This window comes from Clarias gariepinus, chromosome 6 (assembly GCF_024256425.1).
Source record: "Clarias gariepinus isolate MV-2021 ecotype Netherlands chromosome 6, CGAR_prim_01v2, whole genome shotgun sequence".
Taxonomy (NCBI): Eukaryota; Metazoa; Chordata; class Actinopteri; order Siluriformes; family Clariidae; genus Clarias; species Clarias gariepinus.
In genome coordinates this window covers 25302342-25325212 of record NC_071105.1, presented here as the reverse complement: position 1 = coordinate 25325212, position 22871 = coordinate 25302342, and the positions used below count along the sequence as shown (strand labels likewise).

At 36.8% G+C, this 22871-nt stretch overlaps 1 protein-coding gene across 2 annotated transcripts; it reads right to left on the bottom strand.

Annotated features, from left to right (window-relative positions):
* Positions 1-453: 453 nt before the first annotated feature.
* On the bottom strand, positions 454-21950 carry gnb1b (guanine nucleotide binding protein (G protein), beta polypeptide 1b). 2 transcript variants are annotated; one of them, XM_053498359.1, is made up of 10 exons: positions 21551-21950; positions 9495-9602; positions 6007-6152; positions 5493-5556; positions 5226-5388; positions 4754-4820; positions 4255-4456; positions 3921-4137; positions 3194-3309; positions 454-2584 (listed from the first exon to the last, which is right to left on the bottom strand). In XM_053498359.1, exons 2-9 carry the CDS (start codon positions 9549-9551, stop codon positions 3203-3205), a joined length of 1023 nt encoding a protein of 340 aa, XP_053354334.1. In that variant the 5' UTR covers positions 9552-9602; positions 21551-21950; the 3' UTR covers positions 454-2584; positions 3194-3202. The 2 variants fall into 2 exon arrangements, with proteins under 2 accessions (XP_053354334.1, XP_053354333.1); XM_053498358.1 differs by having other exon boundaries at positions 3166-3309; positions 21551-21948.
* Between the last annotated feature and the right edge of the window lie 921 nt (positions 21951-22871).

Genomic DNA, 22871 nt, shown 5'->3' with positions numbered 1-22871 from the left:
GCTATTTATGATTAACATAGGGAGAAGCTTCTTTTTAAACAGTTTTATTGGGAGACGTCCAGCAGCTGGCCTTGAATTTGCATTGATCTTGAGGGCCACCTGCTTCCTTGACTTATTTAAAGAAACGCATATCCTCTGCACAAGTATTGCTGTTCCACAGCGGAAAGGAGTTAACCATGATTGGAAATATTGAGTTTGTTCACCACAACTTCCATCACCTGAACAGCCCTAGTTGTTAAAGCCAATCTGGGACTTCTACCAAAACATCCAAACAGAGAGACATCTCAAACTTCTTTTTATTACATCTTAAATAACAGTACATTTTAATATAGTATCTATCTTGCATCCAGCTTTCTGTGGTACACCAACAGACTGAAATTAAATACAAAAGGTGAGGAGTGCGGAGCTCTACAGTTAATGATATATTATGACAGTTAATTAATGATGAGAAAATAAGGTGGGGAATCCATTTTAATTGAACTGCAATTAATCTTTACTGGTGGCAGCACACACAAATACATCACAATTATTGTACATTATCGCAGAGAGAGAGAAAGAGAAAAAAAATAAAAAAAAGTCACAACTATGAAAGAAAGTGCATCTGTTTACAGTGGTAGTTTGAAAGGGGTCGGGGAAAGGGGGTCTGCCATTTCAGATGCCATTTTCTAGATACATGAAGCCAGAACAGACTTTATTTGGACCCATTCCTCTTTTAACTTGAAGTTCAGCAAAAAAAAAAAAAAAAAAGGTAAAACAGATGTCCTGGTAACCGTTTACATTGGGGGGGAGAGGGGGGGGGGTGTTCATTACTGGAGCACAGGGACAGAGGAATTCTACAGGAAACGAGTAGGTCTCGTTCAGTTTTACACCTGGGTGCATAGCTTTGCCAGTAAAAGTAAACGACGTGTACACGGTGTGGGAGAAATGACTGGAATTAAGCTTCAGCTGTTACAAGGTCTTACCACATTTTACCATCGTAGCAGAGATCAGTAGATCAAAAAGAAACAAGCACCTGCTTAAGCATTTCTACAGCATGCGACTAGGTTACTTCATGGCAGATGAAATAAAAGTTTAAAGTTTTAAGAATTATTTTCAGACATTGATTTGTACAACATTTCATTCACAGATTATTACCTGTATTTTTCAAGCACAAAAAGGGATATCTGTTTTTAGAAACTGGATTTAAGAGGAGAGAGAGAGAGAGAGAAAGAGAGAGAGAATTAAAATAAAAAGTCTCCTGCCCTACGAGCTTAACCCCATCAATAATAGACCATCCCTGGACTGAAGAGTCACAAACGCACAAAGTAACTCCAATACAAAAAGTAAAACCAGAAGAGAAGCTTTGAGGTTAGTTCAACTTATGAACCCTTGTAAAAGATAGGACTGGGTTGAATTTTTTTTCTTATATTTGTTAAAATTCACTCTTGACGCGATTAATGGCATGTGCTTGGTTAGTTAACGCGTAAAACATTAGTCAAGTTTCTTATTGTGCAAACGAAGCTGACAAGACTGGAAAGAAAAGGAGCTAAGATATAATGCTGCATTCGCGTGCAAGTCAGATACTCGTATTTACAAGCAGCCATTTTGAGATAAATGACGCGAGTACCTCAGACTTAGAAATGGAAAAAGACTTAAAAGATATGGCGGATTTATGGCGTTTTCTTTTCTCTTCAAGGACAAAGGACCGTTATTCACATCAAAAGTTAACTAATGCACAGATTATTACATTTTTAGAAAACTAAGGCTGTTCTTATTACCCAGTAATCGCTGACAGCTCAGCAACCCTTGAACAAGATGAAGAGTTAAAGAGTTGAAAGCTGCTTGGGTCTACAACTTTGTTGCCCAAGACAATGAATCATGACTTGACAAGTGAGATTTTTTTTTTCCTCTTATGGCATCTAAAGTCACGCTCATGAAGACTACTTACACACACTCGCACACCTCCAACACACACACACGCGTGCGCACACGCACACACACATTAGGGCAATCTAGTGCACCATTAAAAAAAAAAATTATAATAAAAAATCTTCAGGAAAGAAAAGGCTGCTATTCCTTCCATGTCTAATCTTAGCCTTTTACAGGTCTTATTTTTTATTTTCGTTCACCCACGATTTTACAGGATTAAAAGGGTTTGTTTTTTAGACTGGAGCATATCTAAAAAGAATGTTATGAAGGAAAAAAAAAGATCCAAGAATAACAGAGCCCGATAAAAGACTAAAAAGAAATAAAAGTTAAATAATTTGTACAATTACACTCCAACATTTGCTTTCTAGACACATGATACATTAGCATGGGATGATAGTGTTTGTCAGGCTGACACAGAATGGTCTGAAAGGGAATGCACAAAGTTATTCTTTTGATACCACAGGAATTCTTCTTTTTTTTTTAAGTGGGTGATAGAACAAATTGTGCTCTTCTTTGTGTAGGAAAGGCATTGGTTTTCCTAAGAAGTTTTTTTTTTTTTCTTTTTTTCTTTTCGTGGTGGTGTCTGAGTCAGTTTTGTTGTCGTTGACGATGCTGTGATATTTAACATTCTAAAGTTGGAATGGTCTTCCAGTCAACTTTGGAGTTCAAATGACATCTAAAGGAGAAACAAAGAGAAGATGAATTAATGCAGACAGCTTAATAACAAAGGTACTATAATAAAAACATTACTAAATTGTCCATAATGTAATATGACTGCTTTCTGTTGGTTAGCAAAAATTCATGAAACATAGAATTAAACAATAATAGATATACATGTTAATTATGAAATCCAACAACTCCTTACCAGAACTGAAAGCAAAAAAAAAAAAGAAGAAAAAAAAAAGAGGGACAATAATTTAATTTATTCTTATTTATTTATTTATTTTAGGCAAATTGAGTTTAATATTTAGAGGAAACATGTGGTTCAAGTTCACCCAACATCCTGATTTTTTTTTTATACCGACTCTAATAAGCACTTCCTTTCTCTACTACATTTCCTTCCATTTTGCCAGTTTTTTAGAAATCATTTAAAATTACTGCAAAAAAGTTGAACGTTACAAAAAGAAAATCGGAAAAAAAGATTTAATAAAAAATTTTATTATTTACATTAGTAATCGTCTCCATGCATCTGTTCTTAATCTGTGATAATCATCTTTTATGTTTATATTAAAAGGTAAAAATAAGTCCGTGGCTTACTGTGTCGGACATGTTGTGTAGAAAGCACCTTCTGAGATCAGTTCCAGATCTTGAGGAAGCTGTCCCATGACCCTGTAGCAACAGCCATGCCATCATCAGTCACACCGAGACAGCTCACACGGTTGTCATGGCCAGCCAACACACCTGCAACAAAGCAACATATGATGATGACATTCTAATTAGAAGTATCTAAGTTATAAATCCTTCTCTATACCTCAATTTTAAATTCTCTTAAATTAATTCAGTTTAATAAGAAGAATAATAGACTTCTAGATAATTATGATATAATTTTTAACTGAAGTGTCTCTAGATATATCTTTTTCGCGGTTTGTACATAATTCTCATCCTCTCATGTATTTTATCCGTTTTTTTGGGACTTTCAAATCTATAGTTCCTTGTCCTTTACGTATAATTATTTGTTTTGATTAATGTTTTTTTCTCTCTCTCTCTCTCTCTCTCTCTCTCTCGTGTGTGTGTTATTATTATTGCTGTTATTTGTAAATGTGTTTAATATGTTCTGTATTTTTTGTATTGGTTCAATAAAAAATAAATAAATAAATCCTTCTCTATTCCCTTAAACAAATTTCCATGGGTATGTAGTGATGCTATAGCACTGAAACAATAAAATCCAGTAGGATAAATAAAAACTACCCTTTACTAAAGGTGCCGATATTGCTTGAGATGCAGGTTTTATTCATGGCAGTGCTGTTACTCTGCATTCGTTCAAATAGTGCGAGTTTCTGTGTCTATTTCACCTGCACGGTCGGCCTTTAGGCTGTCCCAAACGTTGCAGTTGAAGTCATCATAACCAGCGAGCAGCAAACGGCCGCTCTTGGAGAAAGCCACTGAGGTGATGCCACAAATGATGTTGTCGTGGGAGTAAACCATCAGCTCCTGATCTGCGCGCAGGTCAAATAGCCGGCAAGTGGCATCATCGGAGCCAGTGGCAAATGCGTTGCCATTAGGGAAGAACTAGAGAGGGACAGACGGTGTATAGATTAAAAATAAGGATTTAAATGACCAATCACACTTAACTGTTAGCTATTTGTAAAATACGAGTGTCAAAAGTTGAGCCACAGTGCTACTCACACAAATGGCATTAATGTCAGACTCATGGCCAGTAAAGGTCTGTCTGCACATGCCCTCGCGCACGTCCCACAGCTTAGCTGAAGCATCGCACGCTCCAGACACAAAGGTTCTCAAATCCGGAGCCAGGGACAGGCTCATTACATCTCCAGTGTGACCTGTGAAAGTGGTTGTCTGCTGACCAGTCTCTATATCCCAGAGAGCACTGCAGACAGACACACACAAACATTAGTTAACATCACTTTGTTTAGCATTGTTTTATTTAAAGATTTACAGCATGAGAATGTATATCCAAGATGCGTTGGCTAAGATAAGTGTCCAGTTGAGCTTAAAGTTTTGCTAAGCTGCTAAATCAATCATTTACTTCAATGGAAATAAATAAATTATGCATTATATTCAAGCATTACAGACCAGAAGAATACAACTGACCAGAACTTAACAGATAAGACACACCCTTCATTATGCATGGTGTTATAAATATTTAAAGTCACAAAAATCTCACCAGGTGGTGTCACCAGAACTTGTAACAATCTGGTTGTCATCAAGAAAGCGGCAGCAGGACAGATATCCTGAAACCCCAGAGGAATGCAAAGTCAGGATAACTTTTAAAATAAACAATCAGTCTATTTATAGTTTATAAATAGTCATAAAACATCTGTTAACAATAACAATGGTATAAACCAAGCTTGTTTATCAATGCCCCAGATAAATACACAAAATGGTTGTTAGCTGGAGTTTTATAATTGGATAAGGAGCTAAACTTTGCAGCGACAGTTGTCCATAGCCCCCCCCCACAATTTTTTTTTTTATTAATAAATAAAAAAAACGCTAAACTGGGGCACTGTAGCAGAAAGCATCGTTTCAAACGTCACAGCTACTCGATGGAAAGAAGTGTGTACAAGTGAACACTCATGGCCCTCCCCGAAAAAAAAAGGCGCACGCATGTGCAAGTGTGTGTGTGTCATATCCACAACCTGTGTGTCCAGCCAGTTCACGGCTGACGCGCACGTTGCCTTCGCGAGTCTTCAGGCTGTAGATGGAGCAAATGTTATCTAGGCCTCCACAGGCCACGTAGTTCCCTGAGGGAGCGTAGGCACATGTCATCACCCAGGATGAACGCAGTGGGATAGCATGGACCTGAAACAAATGGCCAATTATTGTGTGTAGTAAAACGTACAGGAAAAGTCAAAAGAAAAAACTTCGATATCTGTTCTTTCAATATGCTGCTATTGCTTTCCTACCTTGTTTGTAGTATAACTGTCCCAAATAATGAGTTTTCCATCCTGGGATGCACTGACCAACAGCCTACATGAGGAAAAACAGCATGACTGTCATTTTATATAGTAATGTGATCTTTACTATGTAATGCTGGGTACACAACCTCTGAAACTTGAGAGCAACTCATATAATTAAGCATCTCTAAAAATACCTGAAGCATAGCCCTTACTTAAATGGTAATAATGTTTGCTTAATCATACCATCTACAAACAATCATCATCTTTACTCAAACATTTAGGAGTGTAAAGTGATACCCCACTTTGTTCTAAGCATTATTAATAAAGAATTATTTGCCATATTTTTTTATAGTGAAGTTTAGATCGAGCAAGAGAATTTTTTTCATCCAGCCTTAAAATCCCTAAAAATCTTAGACAACCAAGTAAAACCTGTATTCTGTAGTCTAACCTGTATGGACTCATGCTTGCCTGCATAAAACACTAATAAAAAGAAGCAATACACGTTGCTAAACTTGCCCACCTGGAGTCAGAGCCCCAGTGCATAGCGTAGATCTTGGCCAGATGTCCCCTCAGTGTTCGCCTTGTGCGCATCTGAATTCGCCCCACAGGGTCGATGTTGGCTGTTATCTGTGAAAGTGTAGCATCTGCGCAGGCTTTCCTCGCATCCTGAAAAGCAGAAACATAAATTTAAATCACAGCGAGGTGTAAAGGAATCACATCATGTTTTTATTTGGAGACTAGTTTTATCCAGACAAGTGACTGTCCCCCACAAAAAATGCAGTGCATCTTTAATCCTGGTATAGACACACTCACTCTCTCTCTCTCTCTCTCTCTCTCCTCTGCTGCGTGGCATGAGTGTACAGGAGCGCACATGATAGGACAGTCGGACAGTTTATACATTTTTATTGGCCCCTAAATAATTAGCATTTATAAGCAAAAGGCTCCTAAAGACTTATGTTTGTCTGGAACACTGAGAACTGGTATTAGGTTAAATAATAATAATGAAAAAATGCATCGCAACAGAACATAACTTAAAATATATATTTATTCATATAAATAAATGTGTGCAGGACATTTAAACATTTGCTACTAACTAATCAAATTAAAATAATGAATGCTCAAAACTTTTCCTTAGAAAGCGCAGAGAGTTGCTTTAAAGCATTGCATTATTGCATAAATGTAACACTTTGTGTTTATGCAACATGTCATGTGAAACAGCAAGCAGGTTCAGTAAACACAAGACAGCCATTCAAACAGTACTGCCTAAACTATGCAAATCCTCAGTTACCGTATGAAAATATTTCTCGGTAAAGTGTACTTTCACGACTAACAGGAACAACCCAAGTATCCGAGTCAGCTAGGCAACACGGCTATTTGAGGACGCCTTCAATACACAAAAACGATTTTACTCACCATAACGATCCATGTAACTGTGAAATGTGTCCTAATTTCAGAGTGAAGATTTGCACTCACGGATCACTTTAATGAGAGTAACTTGATATGCAACTCCTCATAAACTACCTACTCAGGCAATAACGTGGCTGCAGTGCAGGGCGTAAAATCATGCAGATGCAGGCCGGCAGCTTCAGATTGTATTAATCAGAATGTGGATAAAATCTCTTATTTTTGTTGTCGCATGATTGAATGGGCTTGTTCGATCTTTTTTTATAACTGCTGATCGATTATTTTGATAATCGATTAGTTGAGCGATTATTTTTTCGATTAATCGGATAAAACCTAAACGCTTCTTTAATTTGATGTTTTGCTTATAACTATCTAAAACCATAAATCAGGGTATTATTTATGTATAAAAGTAAATTTAAAAAAAAAATACAGAAGCCACATATAGAGTTTAATGATCTTTAATTTTGACATTTAAAGCTTATTTTATGTAAATCAACATTTGTTTTGTTTTTAACAATAATTCCAGATGGCAAGTGGACAGTGTGTGCTTATATGTATAAATAAATATAATTATATATTACTACTATATATATATATATATATATATATATATATATATATATATACGCACATACATACACACACACAGCTTTAGTTATATACAGCATGCATATATATATATATATATATATATATATATATATATATATATATATATATAAACCTGACATTCAGTTGTTTAGATATAAACAGCTAAAATAATGTTAACTTTGTAGTGGACTATATATAAATTAAAAAAAAGTAGAAATGCAAAAAGCTAATAGTCACAAATGTACTGTTATTTGCATTCGCTGAAAACCACAACTTTTACACGATGAAGAGATACAGTTTTACTGACCCTGCTGAGGTTTCGCCATCCGTAACACCAACATGTTTTCTTTTTAAGTGTTCGTGCATGACTGTGATACTGCCTTGGAGGACTCTGGGCACGCGCTTTTTCCTGCAGACGCTCCTGTAACATCCATTGCGCGAGCAGCTATCTATCTTTGTGTATTTGTGCATCTTGTGGTCGCTCTCCTCAGTGACGTGAGCAGCCCAACTAATCAATAACGGCATTCGATGACAACGAATTTCATTCTGATAATTATCGATTTTATCGATTAGTTGTTGCAGCCCTAAACAACATACATTTAAAACAAAAATGTTCTTTTCGGCATTTTCAGTCACTGGATCTGAATCAAACGGAACACTTTTAGAAGAATGGGAGCCACATCATGCATGTGAAACTAAAAAAATCTGCATGATACAATCGCCACCCTGGACTAAAGCTCAAAGAAAATTTTTTTACATCATGCTGAATGCATGCCATGAAAAAAAGCCAAAGCTGTTTTGAGAGCTAATGGGAGGCCGTTGTAATTATTAAATATTCCTAATAAAAGGCTCAGGAGGTTTATAGTGTCTTTAAATGTTCTTATGTGAATGCTTCAGCTCAAATCTTTTTAAATTCTGCAAAAATATATTTAATATATGTAATTATCTTATTACAATCTATGTTCCAACAATTAAAGTTACTGGATTTTACAAGGTTTTTTTTCTGCTTTATCTCAATGCATGTTATACTTCAAAGGAAAAAAAACAACATGCCATCCTTTCCTTTTAAGATTCCTGTTCTGTTCATTGCAGCTTCCCTCAACAGCAATTACACACGAGTTGTTTTTTTTTGGTGCATGTATGATATACACCAGCCTTTCGCTCAGCTCAGAAGTCAATGTTTGTCTCTTTTCCAGAATTCAGATAACTAGAATGCAACAAGTCTGCACCAGCTGTGTATAAAGAACACAGCTTTTGCTTTACCTCCATTTCGAGTTAGCTGATGTTAGAGCCCTTAGATATTTATGACAACTGAAACATTAAGCTAGCATCCATATTAAAAAAAAAAATTTACAGATCATTCATAAATCAATGAATTAAAATCTCAGAAAAAATCTAGATGTAAAACTACCAACTATAAATACAACAATATTCAAAAACTGCGGGTATGGGGGTGCCAAAACAATAGTACCTGGATCCTTTGGAGCGCACCAACATTTCCCAAATTGCTATTTTTACAAGAGATTTTAAAAATAAATGAAAATTTAAAACTACTACTGAAGTTCCTAGTTTAAACACTGGGTGTCGCCATTATGTAACAGACTCTAATCCGTGCTCTTTTCTTTCTTTAAATGCAGTCAGATGATCAAACTCTTTGATTAAAAAAAATAATAATAAATGTTAGTAACTGAGGAACAAATCTCACTTTAATTTGGACGTATTCTGCAACTTTATTGAATGACTGTATTGTAGATAAAGCATTAACAAAATTTTTATAATATCAACTAAGACTTTGATGTATAATGGTACCCGGCGACAGGAAACTAGCAGCCTATGAACTCAACAAACTCGTTTCCTGCTCTCATATTAACTAAAATCTTTATCAAAACTACAGTCAAGCATGCACAATGCACCCGAACAGCATCTTACTGCTGCTTGCTGTGAGTCATTGAAACAACACAAGTGTGTACGTGCACGCAAGAGAGAAAGTGTATGTGAGGAGGTGGCTCTTACTCTGATCTGGTTTTTCAGCTGCTCAGCCTCCTGACGTAACTGATCCAGTTCACTCATTTTCTTCTTCTAAAGCTCTTCCTCGCTCCTACTGCCGGGACACACGTGGATCTGGAACACAAAAATTGCATTCAGAGTTCCAGGTAAACTGTGGGATACCATAACACCTGACTCCTTAGCAAATCGGTTCATGGAGCAGAATTCACGATGGCATGAAAGTAAAGAAATAACACACACAAATTCTTTTTATAAAATACAAAAAATACACTTTTGCAATTGTTGGAATTTTTTTTTATTTTTATACAAATTATTTCTGTGCTTTTGCTAAAACAAAAACTACCTCTTACACCACTCAGGAAAAGAAATAAGTCATATTAGCTTAATTATTATAATTATAAAGATAGCATTTACTACTTCATGATGCCTAACACAAATAAGGGTGGACAATTGAAATCCTTTAGCAAATTCACTGGGTAAGTGAGAGCTGCAATGTGCTGCTCAGGCCTGTGTTCAGACTGCCTACAAAGTTAACTGACTTTGCTTTGATGCACGTGATTATCATCCTCTTTACAAAGAAGTACAAGGTGTTTTGTCTAAGAGACCAGAGCTCAATACATGAGCACTAGGATATTATTTAAGCTTTGTTCGTTTTTTAAATTTTGCGCGGTCGCAGGGCAGAGCTGTACAAAGAAAAAAATTTGTCTGCTTGTAAGAAAAAGGGTTTATTTGCTCAGTGTTGTAGAAGTAACATATCTGCGTTTTAAAACTTTTCCCCAAAAAGCCAGGTTGCACATGAGCTACTGTATGTAATTCAGCATGTGTAAGAATTTAGAAGACAGCATTACATCAATAAATAATATCACATTACAAACACATTTTTCCAAATATGAATACAAAGTACGAGGCACAGTGAGCCTTTGTAATTCAGAAATAAATTCTCTTGCTAATGTTAACATGGTAACTGGTGATTGAGAGGTAACGAGAGAGGTGTTTGAGTCAAACTGGGACTTATGATGAAATTTCTTATGAATTAAGACATAAAACCAATTGACACTGACCGTGGAGTTCAACCACGGCGCGGTTATAAGACTATTTGAATGAAACAAAAACATTTGAATCATTCAAGCATTTTAAAGCAGATCGTGTATCCGTAAACGATAATGCCTGACGAGGTGGCTCAGAGCACACTGCAGTAGTCAAGCGAGTGGAACGTCTGATCTTTAAAAAACAACAACTTGTAACTAACTTGAACAAGAAACACATCTATCTGTGGGAAACGTACACACAATCATTAACTAACACCACTTGCACATCACAGGAACTTAGCTGGGAGTTATTGCCTCATTCCCCATACAGAGACGGCTTTACCACTGCGTTTCCACGTTAGGGCCATTAAAACAACTCCTAGGAGCCAGTGCTATCAGATGTGAAGCAGACAGTCCAGTCATGGCTCTGGCGTACTGAGAAAACTTTCTACCATGATGGTATCTAAGCTCTAGTGAAATACTGAAATAAGTGCCGTAGTATAGCAGGGGATTATATAAAGAAATAGGAAGTTTTGCGCTCATTACTATGTTCTGTTATTTTGCACAATCAAAGGTTTTAAGGGTTAAAGGCACAATCCTGGTTTTAAAATGAACTGTAGTTTACCCATGCAGTAAAACACCATAAATTCCTGAACTAGAGGCCTATTGTTAAGTTGCTAGCTAAGAGACATTTTAACTAAATAGGAGTTACTTTAGTTACTATAAGCTCAAGGGCTGGCGATTTCTGAAGCTACAGGAAAGTGAGATGTTGTTAGCTTGGGCTAGCTAACCAAAACTATGAGCACATCACATGAGATTGCTGAAAGTCTAATTGACAGACGAATACACATACTGATGGCGACGTAATCGAGTGTGAAAATTCCATTACGTATGAACTGCTCTCTTCAACTTAAGCAGCTTCACAGCTGAGTAATAATATAAAGGAGAGAAAAAAATGCCCTTCCTGTTGAGCAAGAAAAAAAGGTCAACCTCTTTTGCCTCTTACATGACAGTTACAGTCACTCCCCCCCCCCCTCGATTTCCTCTCTCTGCTACGTATACAGATTTAAAAAATTTAAAAAACTAAACTTACCATAGTGACAGATGTAAACCAAATAGCTTTTAATATACAGGCCTTATTGTCAACACAGCGTAATGACTGTCAATTTTAGGTTCTCTGACCAAGGAAAGGCACTTTAGTAACAGCAGCACAGCTTGTATCTTCCACAGCATTCCGTAGCATCCTGTTTGTTACTGGTTCTCATCCTTTTAGCAAACTTCTGATCACAATCAGCTAATAGAAGGATTGTGACGGCTACAGCAAGTGGCCTAGAGATACGTCAGACTGCTTCCAACTAATTTACTACAGGCTAGTTTTGAATGCTGATACATTAAAAAAAGTCAAATAGGGATCACTTAATTCTGGTTAACATAGGACATACCTGTAAAGATAATTTTAAAAGCAACATGAGACTATTCAAAATTAACATGAGACAATTAGAACAGTAGCTGCATTTACATGGACACTAATATTCCTCTAATAATAGGAATAATTTTTATTTTGTTTATTATTCATGTAACCCTTTTGATCGTAAGAGACTGGCAGGACTGGAATCTTCAGTCCAAAATGAAAAGTGTGGTGTAAACCTATCAATAATCCGTTCAAAAAGAAAATGTTAGTCAAACATTTAATCCATTTGGTTCTCTCGTCGGATACATACATTCTTTTTGTGCATGTTTGGGGTAATGTTGGGTGAAGTGACAAGTTCCTGGAAAATGTTTTGGCCTTCTTTATCAGCTGTAAAGGTCGGCCTGCACTCTTCTGCTGTTTAAAACTACAAATGCAGAATGTGCCTCCAGGATTGCTGCTTATTCAAAAAAGAAAAACTGCAGAAACACAAATATTGTTCCCCTGTCACTTATTTTCTACTGAATGAACAATTTCCTTAAATAGGGTTGCCAGATCACACTGATAAAATGCCAATTTGGCATTGCTGAAAACCCATCCTCTCAAATTTAAGAAAAAAAACAAAACAAAAAAACAGCGAAATATTAGTACTCATACTAAAGCTCAAATTACGTATACATGGATGTTAAATTATATATTTAGGAATGGAGCAACTGGTTTCAAATGTTTTACATGTGGTCTGACAATTACCCAAAAGCATTCTGTGGTGGTGGGGGGTTAATGGGGTGTTCCTGCTTTTTGTGTGTGCAAATAAAGCCCACATAATGGTAAGCCATAAACAAAGAGCAGACTGTCTCGTGCTAGCTTAGATGAAGCAAAACGTTATAACTTTTTTACATTTTTGATTGGTAGGTTGTGGTTTAATGCATCAGCCCCTTGGAATCAGCACCTTTCCATAACACAATAATGGGTCAGTAACTATATTCAAAGATTTAAGATTCCTGCCTCAGTGACAACACAAAAGTGCTCAAATTGTACAACCTATCACAACAAACGTGTGCACACAGTCACAGCCAAATTCCTGCGATGCTGCTGGTTACATTAGTGTGAAAATGTAAACATGGAGGTAGCACAACAACAACAAAAAAAATCATAACAGAAAATACATTTAATACGTACATCAACCTCACTGTCATCTGACCTAAACTGATATTTGGACCAATTTCTGTCACTAAGACTACATTTTTAAAAACTTATTTAAATGGATCATTGAACACAAACTGATTTCTGGTCTAGAGGAGTAATAATACCAGTACATCACATGTGCCAGCTAATCAGCAACGCAAAAATCTCCTAGAAACATTGATCTACCATGGTCTTATAAGGTTATTAAGAATTTAATACCTGCACATATTCTTCAGAAAACTGAAAATAAGGGGGGAAAAATCTTTAACTGGGTTGGGATCTTGTAACAAAGATTTCATATTTAATCTTTAAGCGATTCCTTCATGTATTGTGTAACACACTGCACACTTCAATATGCACACATGTATGTATACACAAACTCTAGCTCTCCTGGTCACAGACGGCTGCGACACCTTTGGGATTCAATGATTTTGGTTTGTTTATAAATATTTGGCAGTGGGCATCATTGTGGAAGCAAAATTCACTGAAAACCATATCTTCTATAAAAATTCAGGAATGACAAAAATCCCTAAAATTATATAGTACACAACAGTTAAAACCAAAGAAGGAACCTGTACTTTGCTGAACAGTTCCCGTGCGCAAAGCTTGTTCGTATTATTTTTATTGACTTAATACACACAAAAAAAAAATTATTAAATAAAATAAAATAAAACAATGCAACTTAAAGAGTTGGATCAAGCGCAAGTAAATAGCAACGCACATGCACTAGTTTCTCTAGAATAAAGCTGCAGATGGCAGTGACGGTACGTCTTGGATCCTAGCCACACCCTATCCATACACAAGTCTCTACTCTGGACTTGTTAACTTTTCCTAAGCCAAGTAAGCTACAAGTTTAAAACATCAGCGCAAACAAATCAAAACATGGAAGGGTTTAAAATTTATTTTGGTACTCGCAATAACAAGAATGCGCATTACTTCATGACCTCAATTTAGTAAGTTACCTGTGAAATATAACCTGCTCAGCTTTTTAATATATACACTTGGTATTAACATGCCTTGGGTTATTCGCTCACATATGGACTGGTAATCATTTCAACTGGCTATTATAACCCAAATACTATCCAAACAAATGAGCCAATACCACAACACAAATAAGATTAAGCTTACATTAAGACCATGCTGGACATTTGCCCCTTACACAACCTACTGATCTTTTGTTGACGTTGAGGAACACTACAGGATAGGCTGCTGTTGATGCTACAAAAGCTCCAGATTTGAGTGATTCAAATTTCAGATCCATCTCAAGTTTATTTAAATAAGAAAATGTTTCCTTACACATAATGGAATGAGGACACTGTTAAAAGTTTCAACTGAACAACTTGCAACCTTCCATCAGTTGAAGTCTACTAAGCATTTAGATCAGCGACTTCTCACTGGCCAACGTTCAGTGTTAGCTGTGACGCACACATATCCCTAATGTCTATTTGAAATTATAAACTATTCAATTTCAGACCAACACTTTATTCGAAACATCATAAGAGAGGCAGGTTCAACATTAAACATATATGCCAGACATGAACCAGCATCATTTTATTGGTGTTACTAACCCATTTACTACTTACAGTGTTACAAAATAAATAAATAAATAAAATAATAACCACTGGTTGGCTCAATGGACCCAAAGTCTAAACTGGGAAAAATGGGTGAGATGCAAGAAGAAAACCCTGGATAGGATTTGGGGTGCAAAGAATAATAAATGTAATTGTCTAAAAGCAATGAATAAATTATATACCAACACGCATACCTATCGAATGCATGTAGACATCCCTTACTGAAATTAACTGAAATATAGTGCACTGGCAACACCTTAATTACGACAAATCTTAAAAGCGCAGGGGGAGAGGCCAAGCACAGCTCTGTAAAGTGAGTGAGATCGAATAACTGGGAAAGGACACATCTGAAAAGAAGAATGTGGCCAATGTGTCTCTAGATTTTACTACTGTTACTTTCCTTACACTACTTTCCTTATTTTTTATTTTAGTACGAAAGTTCAATAAAAGATCTTGTAAATGTACTCATCTTCATTGTCTTTATTGTTAGTTGATATAGGCCTTAAAAAACCTCAAGCTTAATTTAAAAAGCTGAAAGATGAACAAATGCCACCGAGTAACCATGTGATAATCCAAATCAACTATTCACTTCAATAACCCTAGATGGATTATATACAGTATCTATTGCAGATCACCACACAGACACAATCTCAAATTGGGGCAATTTAGAGTAGTTGGCATGTTTTCGGAAGGAAGCTGGGTAGAGAGATAGCAATTTGTGCAAAAGTGCAGTGACCTGAAATTGTCATTTGTAGAAATTTTTTTTAATAGGGTTGCACAATTTGATCAAGAAAAGTCATCTTGAAATTATTTTGACAGTTTTAAACTGTCAAAAAATAAAAATGAAAGACTATTCGCATTATTGTGTTTATTATCGAGATAGCGGGGGTTAATCGATTTAGTTGTAATTCGTATGACACCATAATCTATTAAACAATTGTTACATTTATGATTGAGATGAACCAATTGTGTGAATTAAACCAGTGGCCTTGTTCACACGGGCGTAAAATTTTTGGATAAACGAACGTGCTCTGAACGTCCTAGACGTTTATGTTGCGTTTTGTAGTGGCGATCGATTGGCTTCTACACCGGCGTTCGTTTGTCTCTGTCTAACGTCAGCCTGCAGGCCAAATTGTAGTTTGTGTGTTAACCTGTGGGGGCAGTGTGTCAGAAACTGGATATGAAAGGCCGCCGCTACTGGGTTCTCTCTCTGACTGCACAGCGTTGGATTAAAGGAAGTTTTTTTTTTTGTGGTTTATGAAGAAATGCGAAAATTTCCACGCATGTTTTTCAAAATTTTTTCCGCATTTCCATATGTATAGCATGTAGGATCATGGGATATATCCGGTCCTCTGAAGCGTAAAATAAACGTGAAGAAAACGCACTAGAAGCAGTTTCCTTGCGTTTGTTGGGTTTTGAACGGCAAGAAAAAGCTGCAAGCATCATTTTTTTGATGCCGTGTAAACGCGCAGCCGAACAAACGCACGTCACCAAAGCCCGTGTAAACAATCTCATTGACTCCTTTTGCGTAGAAAACACTCGCCGTTTGATCCGTGCTCACCGGACGCTACGAACGCAAGAAAAACGCTCGATTTTAATGCCCGTGTGAACAAGGCCTAACTGTCTGGTTTTCGGGCTTATTGGCAGTGACCAATGATTGGCCGATCAGCCTTAGATCTAACCGATTCAGCAAAATGTTCCGGTGGCACAACAAAGCATTTTTATGGTGTTGAGTTATCAAAAATTGTGTGTGATAAAAGCCTCCGATCTGCCTTTTCTTCCAAACTCTGAGCGAATTAGCCTCAAAACCCACTCAATACACAAACCAAATCAATACACATTCTTTAGGTTAGAATATCAAACTCTTGTAATCAAAGTTAATTTGTATTGTTTGAAAGCTGACCTTAGTTTGTAAGTGAAAAGAATAATGTTATAATAAATGGGCTACAATTGATTTAACATGAAACTTTTTAAAAGGTTTTGAAATTGTAACAAAAAAAAAAATATTAGGAGAAGCAGTAAAATTTAATCGGGATATTTATAAAATCATAATACTTCTAAAATCGATGTGGCACCTAGGCATCATGAAAATATCACATCAGGTGGTCACTGGTTATTCTTATCCCTAGTATATTACCTATAATAAATTGCAGCCTTTTGTGGTTAAATAGTTGCACAGATTCATACAGCAATAGTAATTTTCATGTGTATTTGTAATTTTTGTGCAGCATTAGTTTAAAGATAAATGGAAACTTGGAAGGAAAAAGTATCTTGTTAAAATTGACATCAGGAATAATGCAACAGACTACAACATGTTCAACAAATTTCAAGTGATGCGACAAAGGCTAATACAAGAACATGTCAAAATATACGGAATGTTCATTATATCTTCACAAAAAAAAAAAACGGACAACATTAGGAGAACAGCAAGCTAGTCAGAAGCAAGGAACTACAGAAAATGATGTGCTGCTGTTATTTGTCAATAAACCTTAAGACTTTGCTCCAACAAAGCAATATATCGGGACCTGTGACACCAGACTGTAGCGTGTGACGTCACTATGTGAGGAATCTTTATCACAGTGTCTAAAGAAACCTCCATAATCATTTTCCTCATCATTTCACTTTCTGGCATTATGTGTATAAACATTTATGGTTATGCAGGTAATTGGCCATGTGTGCATGATGCCCTGCAGTGATCTGTCGTCCAGTCTAATGTGCTCAGAGATCAGGATGATGAAGTAGTTAAAGATGATTTGTTTAGTGAAATTTAGTTGTTACATTTGCACCCAAAAAATATTAACCAGTATTTTTTTTTTTTCAACAGTTTTTTAAAAAATTGGGGGGAAAAAGATAATTTGGGAGGAGGACTAAGCATTATGATATTCAGGTGTAATAAACTATTAAACACTAACTTAGAGTAGGCAAGCATTTAAAGTGCACACACTTATTAGTCTGGGTGAGCAACGCGTCAACCGCACAGAAGAGAAGATAATCGGCCCTATCGCTAACCAAGCCAGTAATCCTAAAAGATAAAACCTACGAGTAAATCTCTAATCCTCAAATAACACATGGTTGATCTATCTTCTCCAAATCAGATTTTGAATGTTGTTTTATTAAGTAAAGATATTTAAAGTACTTAGGCTGTCATGGGCAAAAACTCAACCAAACTGGACAGATTCCTGGTCCTGGCAGTGGAACGTGATGTGGTCAACTGCTGCTGAGAGAATCTGAGGAGAGTCTTTGGCCACAGTATTGTAGGCATAATTGATGCAGGATGTGTTTAAAATTTCCTACCAAGCTTAAACCTGACAGCTTTAGCTGAAACATTAGGTTTCACCATGGTTTACAATATTTTATCGTTTTCACACTAAAAATTTTATTGCACAAAAAATATTTTTTGGGATATGGTATTTTAATTACTAACATTCATATACCTGAAGTGAAGATGTCAAAATGGCAGAGTCAAACCTGATCTTTAATTACAAGATAACTAACAGCAATCAGTCTTTAAAGAAGATCTTTAAGTTAGATTGTTCAATTAGCAGTTTTGTTCTTGTGACAGAATGCTGATTAGGTCTTTAAAACAGCAAATGATATTTTAATTTCGTTTCTCAAAGAGAAATCTGTATTAATTTAATTCAGTTCTAAAAATATCTGCACAACCATAAGTGAACAGGTCAATATAATGTTTAGGCTATTAGACATTTACTAAGCCTTATCTGTACGTCCACTAAAGTTGCAATAAACACCAATGGACATCTAATTGCCTCAAAAGCATTACAGCCGAAAATGGTTCACTTAGAATATAAAACAGTTTTAAGTAAACAGTTTAACTCTGATAAATACAAGTAATATCTCTCCCCCTCAAAAAAGTTAAATAATTTTAGCAATTTACATTTCCTTTTCTTGGGATGCATTAATATGTAGGCTGTATGAAAAATAGCAACTGCACTGAAAGTCAACCCAATCTTCTTAAAATTTTAACCAGACAGAATGTCCATCACAATTTAGATAAAACATCAAAATATTTAAAAGAGACAGTGTTGACTATTTCAAATTCAGACCTATCTAACTGCAGTGGCATTGCCTTCATGTTTAGTTTAAGACCCAGATAAAGTCATACCCACAATGATAGCATTAGTGGTATTCGAGTATTCTTTTAATATTATAATGATTCGACTTTCAATTTTTTGACTTTACAATGGTGCAGAAACTAGACACATTTAGAAGGAATAAGAAGCTGAAATCCCGATGGACCTCTCAATATGATGTTACAATACTCAGGTGCCAATGTGATTTGTATTGCGATTCTTAATCACGATTTAATCCTGTTTATACATTATTGTTTTTAGATTTTGTTACAATTCTAGACATACCAGCCGAATAATTCACTGGCAGCATAAACTAAAGTTTTTTTAAGCGATTTAAATTTTTTATCTCTCGTTGCTAGGTAGGAAGAGAAAGCGGCAGCACCCTTCCAGCTGTGCGATCAAGAGAATAAACAACCGATACTCTACACTGTACTGTAGCAAGAATGTTTTAGACAGCCCCTCACAGGGCGAAAGGTATGATTTTGCAAAAGCCCTGTTCCCTGTATTTATGAGGGTTTTTTTATGGTTGCTGAAAGGTTGAAGTCGCTGAGGAGCTCAGCTGAAGCTCCACCTGCCTTCCAAGTTTTTCTTCACATGCTCATGCATAAGGATTTCACCCCATACAACCATCCTGTTTTTCATTTTCAGTCCAGCTATCATTAAACTACATGACCTTTTTAACACTCATAAAATGAGATTTGTGCTAGATAATTTTGCCCAACTACAGGTTCTGAGCATGCATAAGAAATTACAATATTCGGTAGGGGAGACGTATTATATGATACATTTTCAACACTATAGATTTTTATAAGTAGAGGACCCTATCATAAATAGGGGGTCTATCTATAGAGCTCAGCTACTGAATGATACAGCAGGTGTTTAAGTAAAACATAAAAATATACATTAATACCAGAAACGGCAGATTTCCAGCAGAAGAGTATGTGTAAATGAAGAGATGATGGTGCAGACAGATTAAGGCCACAAGCAGCAGGAACTGATGTGTAAATCAACGAGTATGCATTAGAAAGATTTATGGGGGGAAAGTGGACAGATTTTCAGTTTAAATAAGAAAGGAAATCACGTACAAACCAGTGTACATCTCTAAGCACACCTACTTAAACTTTAGATATGCAAATGAATGTAAAATGCATGCCTGGTCTGGTATATTCTGACTAATAAATGAGGTGAAGACTCCTTAAAAGGCTATTTGTTCGGTGGTTACATAAACAATTAGGGGATTATATTGAAAATAACGTCCCACTGATGCGAATATTTAACAATAAATAAGCCAAGGCGGTGTGAGGGCCAGTAGAGACCCCTCCTGTGGGCTAAATCGATGGCATGCTAATATCTCGGAGAAGGGAAGCTGAGGAGAAAAAGCTCCAAACGCCATCTTGTTCGTAGCCGCTTCTTGGTCTCTAGAGCCGCCAAGCCTCTCGTTTCTCTCATTTATTCACCACTGGGGGGTTTATTCGTTCTAAAATACAGTGGATAATGAGGCGTGGAAAGAAAATCTCGTTCGAATTGTGACCATTTTCATTCATTTTAACGTCTGGCTCGACAGAGAGCCGGACTGCTCCTGTTTAATACACCGACTATCACAGTCAGTTCAATTTAACAGCACCAGATTTCCTCCAAATGCAATGACTATCGTGATGAAAAGGCCGTGTCTGGTCCAACATGGTGACCATGAGAAGTGTTCAGATAACATTAAAGCAATCACAGGGGAATCGGAGATTATACCGGTGGGTTGTATCTTAACTGTTTTCACAAGAAGGCCTTTTACCTCAAAGATCCACCCGATCCGATTAACTCGTTAAAGCAGAGAGCAGCGTTTCACACTCTTACTGCTTTACACGGCTACAGCTAATTGGCTCAAACACCAACACAATGATTCAGAGACTAATGGCTGTCAGATTCAACGAAGTGGTGCATTTCCATGCACTGATCATATATTTTAAGTGAACTCGCTATTAAAAAAAATGTCAACCAGTAAAAAGGCGACACTGGTGGATTTTGACCGCTAATCCGCTAACTCCGGGAAACTAAGCCCGCCAGACCCAGACCGCTACACAAATACATCCAAATAATATTCATATCCATTAGTTTTGCAACCTTAACCATAAGTAAACCTAGCTTGAATTAAAGATAACATGAGGTGAATATATGCCAGATGAGTTAGCTTTCTTAGCCAGCTATAATGGCTAATTAGCTAACGTTTGCTATTCGTCTTCCAAGCTACGACAGTATCAAGGCTAGTGGGCTAAACCTGCTTCAAATTATTATAGGTGAGGCGATGTAACAGGTTAGATCATGATTATATTCATTAAACAACCTCAACGTGGTGCACAAGTTGTGCATATTCACTCACACGCAATCTTCTTCAGAAGTTAAGCGTGATATAAATAAATAAAAAACACACTGAGAGCGGTCGGGTTGGCCGCGGTTTAAAGGCCTGAAACCTTCGTTTCTAAAAACTGCTCGGTGTCTCTTGCGATCAAACTAATGGGAATTTGGTTTGCATAAAACGTTTAAAGTAAAATGTTCAGCTTGAAGAAAACCACTGTTACTGTAAAACGCATTAGGTTTGCAGTTATGTAGGCAGCGGTCGCTCATTTCCCTGCCGTTTTTGCCTGTATGTAAACTGCTCGGCTAGCTAACTGCTCACATCACCCCACCCCCGTTCACTACAAACCAGTCATTAGGACTGCTAAAATACACCGCGCCGAATGACATTTCAGCTTCTTAGTCAACATTAAACCCAAATCAAATGACATACCTGTATTCAGTCGTAGTTGGCCGTGCTTTATATGGCATTGACCGAAAGAAAACACCGTGTTTCTGTCAAATCCACGCATCAACGAACAAGAACGAGCTAGCTCGCTAAGCTAACTAGCCTCAGTCGGAGGAGCGGCGCTTCACTAATGAGTTCAGCTTTCAAATAATTCGATGCAGAAGGCGAGGATTAAACGCCGCGTTGGGAAAACTCTCAACCAGATATCTCAAATGCGGCGTCGGTTCTTTCTCATTTAAGTCCGTGGGACAAATTTGATTCAGAATGCGAGTCCGACGGCCGCCACTTCCCGTTGCTTTTCCTTCAAGGAACACTTTTCTCCAGTTGCACTTCTCATCCGGCCATCAGAGAACAGAGATGGGCGCGGTGACCCTGCAGTCCGGCTCGGGAAACCCCGCACACTCACGTATACAGTCATACACCGACACACACACGCGCACACATACACAAACAGTGCTGCACTCTCTCAAACTATACCTACAGTACTCAAAGAAATACTGAAAAATGTACGCAAATGAGTACTAATAGAAATACTGAAGTACAACTGCAATGCTGACAGAAATACTTAAACAAAATCACATGTACTTGGCAAATAATGAAACAACCTGCAGAACTGACAAAAAATGCTAAAACACAACTGGCAGTGATGCTAAAAAAAAACTTAAGCACCACTACCAGTAATAATAAAAATGTTGAAAGACTACAGCCAGTACTCATAAAACTGAAACTATACTTTTTAAAAACTGAAACTAACTATAATAACAAAAGTTTTTAGTATTTTGGCTGCTGCCATTGAGGGGTCACCACAACGGAGCATCCGATCCGCAAAACAACTTGGGACAGGTTTTACGCCGGGTGCTCCTCCTGAAGCAACCCTCTCATTTTATCCATGCTTGGGACTAGGGATACTAAAACGTATCTTAATACTAAAACCACACTAATGATAGAAATATGGAAATATGTCCACCAATACTGACTAAAATAATGAATAACTGCCGTTAGTACCCATGGAAATACACCAAAAAAAAATGGAACTATACTGGCAGTACTAATAGAACTACTGAAACACTACCACTAGTACCCATAGAAATGCTGAAAATCTGTTGATAGAGATTCTAAATCACTATGATCAGTTACCAAAACACCAGCACCAGTACTGATAGAAATACTGAAACAATACATTTAGTAATGATATAAATACTGAAACAACACAACCAGTACTGACAGAAATACCAAAACACCAGCACTAGTACTTCTAGTGAATCACAGAATCACTAATCACAAACATTTGTGATTCGTTTTCCAT

Coding starts and splice junctions, on each gene's coding strand:
- gnb1b (XM_053498359.1), bottom strand. CDS start 9,551: ATGAGTGAACTGGATCAGTTACGTCAGGAGGCTGAGCAGCTGAAAAAC. Junction 4,821..5,225: donor TGAACTGGCTGGACACACAG/GTTGTGGATATG, acceptor CTGGGGTTTCAG/GATATCTGTCCTGCTGCCGC. Junction 3,310..3,920: donor CCTAAAGGCCGACCGTGCAG/GTGAAATAGACA, acceptor GCTTTGTTGCAG/GTGTGTTGGCTGGCCATGAC.